The sequence below is a fragment of the Myotis daubentonii genome, chromosome 2 (genome assembly GCF_963259705.1).
Source record: "Myotis daubentonii chromosome 2, mMyoDau2.1, whole genome shotgun sequence".
In the NCBI taxonomy this organism is placed as follows: domain Eukaryota; kingdom Metazoa; phylum Chordata; class Mammalia; order Chiroptera; family Vespertilionidae; genus Myotis; species Myotis daubentonii.
The window spans coordinates 24,852,274-24,856,510 of NC_081841.1; the positions used below are offsets into that span (position 1 = coordinate 24,852,274).

At 38.4% G+C, this 4,237-nt stretch overlaps 1 protein-coding gene across 1 annotated transcript; it reads left to right on the forward strand.

Annotated features, from left to right (window-relative positions):
• Positions 1 to 241: 241 nt before the first annotated feature.
• LOC132227293 (putative taste receptor type 2 member 33) lies at positions 242 to 3,477 on the forward strand. Its single transcript, XM_059682204.1, is given in 2 exon segments — positions 242 to 1,560; positions 1,563 to 3,477. Coding segments are annotated over 2 exon segments (1,008 nt in total). The 5' UTR covers positions 242 to 650; the 3' UTR covers positions 1,661 to 3,477.
• The last annotated feature ends 760 nt before the right edge of the window (positions 3,478 to 4,237 follow it).

The following is a 4,237-nucleotide window of genomic DNA, read 5'->3' on the forward strand; positions in this document are numbered from 1 at the left end:
CCTTCCATCCAGATGTACGTGTATTTGTCTGAATTACTGGGGGGCTGTTTATGAGCTTCTTGACAATATAGTTATGCAAAAGTATTAATTAGCAGCAACCAGCTTTTATAGTGTTCTTGAGAAAATCTAGGATGCTTTTAATAGGAAAAGCTTGAATTCTTTCCACATAATTCTAGCATTAAAAAAAATTCATAGTGAGGATCACCGTAGTTATGACGAAGCTCTATTTAATAGTTTAGACATTCACTGCATATTGGGTTTTTAAGTTTTACTAATAAACAACTAATGTTGAACCCAAATTGTGGAAAGGTCAAACAAGGAAAAAAATTGCAAAACACTATGTCTTTATTTGCATCCTAGCAAATGAGAATTCAGCTTTCACTTCAACATCAGTTATGAATCCAGCCAGTGGCAGGGACACACACTGTTTGAATGGGAGTCCATGGAAAACAATATTTTCCATAAAGATAGCATTGAACTTTTCTATTAGCATACCCTGAAGCTTTCCTGCTTGGCGTTGGTTGCAGAATTGAAACCAGAAATTCACTGCAAATTCAGAAAACAACTGCACATTGAATTTAAGGTCAGAATATTAAAGGAATCACGACCAGTGATATTAGACTTGGATTTCTTTTTCTTTTTTAGACATCATGGCTTTACTACCAGCCATTCTTTCCAGCCTATTCACAATACAATTTGTTTTAGGATATTTTGCCAATGGCTTCATAGCACTGGTGAACTGCATTGACTGGATCAAAGGACAAAAGATCTCCTGCGCTGATGGAATTCTCACTGCTCTGGCAGTTTCCAGAATTGCTTTGCTCTGTGTATTAGTAATAAATTGGTATGCAACTGTATTTAATCTAGCATTCTATAGTTTAGAAGTAAGACATATTGTTCATATTTTTCATGTAGTAAGCCACCATTTTAGCCTGTGGCTTGCTACTAGCCTTAGCATATTTTATTTGCTCAAGATAGCAAATTTCTCCAGCCTATTTTTTCTTCACCTAAAATGGAGAGCTAAAAGAGTGGTTCTCATGATACTGTTGGGGACTTTGGTCCTCTTGGTTTGTCATCTTATAGTGCTAAGCATGGATGAAAAAATGCAGGTGAATGAATCTAAAGGAAACATCACTTGGGAGACTAACTTGGGAGACATTATGCACCTTTCAAGCCATTCTTTATTCATGCTTGCAAACTTCATACCCTTTACTGTGTCCCTGACAGCTGTTCTGCTGTTAATCTTTTCCATGTGGAAACATCTGAAGAACATGCAGCTCAGTGGCAAAGGAACTCAAGATCCCAGCACCGAGGTCCACTTAAGAGCCATGCAAACTGTGATCTCCTTTCTCTTGACATTTGTCATTTACCTCTTCGCTCAAATCATCTCACTTTGGAATTCGAGTACTCAGCGGAACAATTCGCTTCGCATGCTTTGCAAGGTTCTTGGAATCCTGTATCCGTCAAGCCACTCATTTATTCTGATTTGGGGGAATAAGAAGCTGAGACAGGCCTTTCTGTCATTTCTGTGGCAGTTGAGGTGCTGGTTGAGGAAAGGGAAATAAGTGGCACCTTGTGTCTTCTGGCAGAAAACAAACTGATGGAGTCCATAACATTTGTACTTCCTACTACATTTCTTAATGTGTATAGAATTGGGTAAGTTACACCTAGAAAAACTTCTACTTAAGTTTATCACAAAAATATATATGTGTGTGCATGTTTATGACAAAAAAAAAAGAGCATAAGATTACCTTTTTTTTTTTCAGGTAAGCAATTTAATTTTACAAAGTAGTGTAAGAAATTCTTCAGAATCATGAAGTCATGTATTTCACATACATATTCTATGTTATCCTCTTGAAACTGAAGAATTTGTGGTCTACATTTATGCATATTTAAGGACTGACAACCCATCTCAGGAAATCATTGCTACTTTCCATTGTAGTTAGTATCACACATGTAGCACAGTGAATATAGACTTTGTTGTTTGACCCTCCAATCCTTTGGATGGTAAGGATATTCAATTCTAAGTCACACACTGAGAATAGATGCTTGGCATAGATATTCCATCATGAATTCTTACTTCATGGTTAATAGAAAGTAATTAGAACTGTTAGGAAAAATGCACATAATGAAATGAAAGAGTGACAAACATTTAGAATGTATTATACATACACGTACCATAAACAGTACTACGATTATTATATTTAATACAATAGGCTCCTTGAGTGTGGCTCTTCCACAAAATACCACATGCGGGTGCACATATACAGTGCAATTGAAACTTCGTGGCCCATGCGCAGAAGTCGGTTTTCAGCCTGGACGAGTCTATTTTGAGGAAGTGGCGTTGGAAGAAGTAGGGGTACGTTCGCTGAGGTCGACCCCTCCGATTGAGGACGTTTTTAGCAAAGGCCAGCTTAGGAGTACCCTAATTAAGTTAATAACAATGTACCTACCTATATAGCTTAAGTTTAAAATATTTGCTCTCAAAAGAAATTTCAATCGTTGTACTGTTGATATTTGGCTCTGTTGACGGATGAGTTTGCCGACCACTGCACTATACAACCTTGGAAATCACAGAAGCTCCATGAGGAAAGGGTCTATTTTGTTGTTGACCACTGATCTATTTCCAATTCCTAGAACAGGTGGGCTTGGCAAATAGTAGGCCCTCAATAACTTTGTGAAAGGAATGAGTGCTAATGTAGTTGGTAATCCTATTGGGAACACAGGAAAAGAGAAAATAAGACTTGACTGTGAAACTAGTAAAAAAAAGCAAGAAAAGAAAGTAACTCCTTAAAACTAGAGGAAATTTTACAACCGATGTACGAACTCATGAAAGAGTTCTATGCTAACACTGAAATGCCCAACACTGCACTCTAGCCTTTGTGGTTCTAACCAGAAGTCATACAAAAACTGAAAACTTGTAGCTCTAGCACCCAGGATGTGGGGGCCTTTGTGGGGACTTTATTTTTCATGAAAGAGAGCTACTTCCAGCCCAGGGAATTGTAGGTGGGAAGGAAACTCTAGGTTTCGTGGCAGTGGGGCAATAGTCCCCAGAGGTCTCTGATATTTTCAGAAATTCTCTGACGTGATATAAAAGGCTACCAGAGAAGAGGACTCCATTGGTAGGCATGGTTTAGCAGTTGACAAAAGCCAGATAGCAACAAGTCAGCCAGGAGATGCTTTAGTCATAAAAGAATACTTGATTTCATAGTTACACTGAAGGAGAAACTTAATCTAAAGGATATAATGAAAAATTATAAGAAATCACAAGCCCCATATGCTATGAGTTGAATTTTAAGTCCAAGCTAATAATCACATTTTTTTAAATGTGCATTAAATATAGATCTGTCTCAACTCCTGGGTTGAACTGCCTCGACATGCTTCATTCTTAAAATGGTTGTGTTTTATATTTATCATGATAAAGGTGTTATTTTATGTATAAACCAGAGGCCTGGTGCACAAATTCATACACGGGTGGAGTCCCTCTGCCTGGTGATCGGGGATGATGGGGAGTGGGGGCAGGACTGCCGGGGGGGGGGCTGTGGGGGGGTTGGCCCCAGCAGCAAGGTAACCAATGGCCAATTCCATGAGGAATCAGGCTACCACCTCTGTCCTGTCAGGGTCCGGGGTGTGGGTGAACCGGATTCTGGGCTGTCAGGGCACAGGCAGCAAGGTCTGGGTCAGTGCACTTCATAGCTACCAGCTGGTTGACCAGTCGTTCTGGTTGTTCTGCTGTTAGATCGGCTGGCTTTTATTATATAGAATATAACAGCGATTATTACAAAATGTTTGGGCAAATAACAATTAATTAAATCTATCTCTATGCTATAGTGATAGTCCAAAATAATTAAACTACAACAATGACCATAGTTAAAATCAGAAAATTTGTGAACATTGATTTTATAATTATCAATTATAAAGAATGACATTTTCTCCAAGGAATAGTGAGAAAATACATGCGGAGTTCTACTTTAGCCTATTTTTATTTTAAATCCTGACTTCCTGAGTGATACTGACTATATACTTGTACAATAGTGAACTACTACTTATGTGAATGTAAGTAAGACAATTCCACTGAAGATCTTATGAGCTCTTGTCATTAATACTACCTTTCTTTGCATGAAGACTTCCTGTTTCCTCCCTGTGTCTGCAACATCTCCAGTGAAACAGCACACATGAGCTTTCTATTTGACTCTTTCTATTGTCTTTCCCCTCTCTAGGACCACATTGATAGATC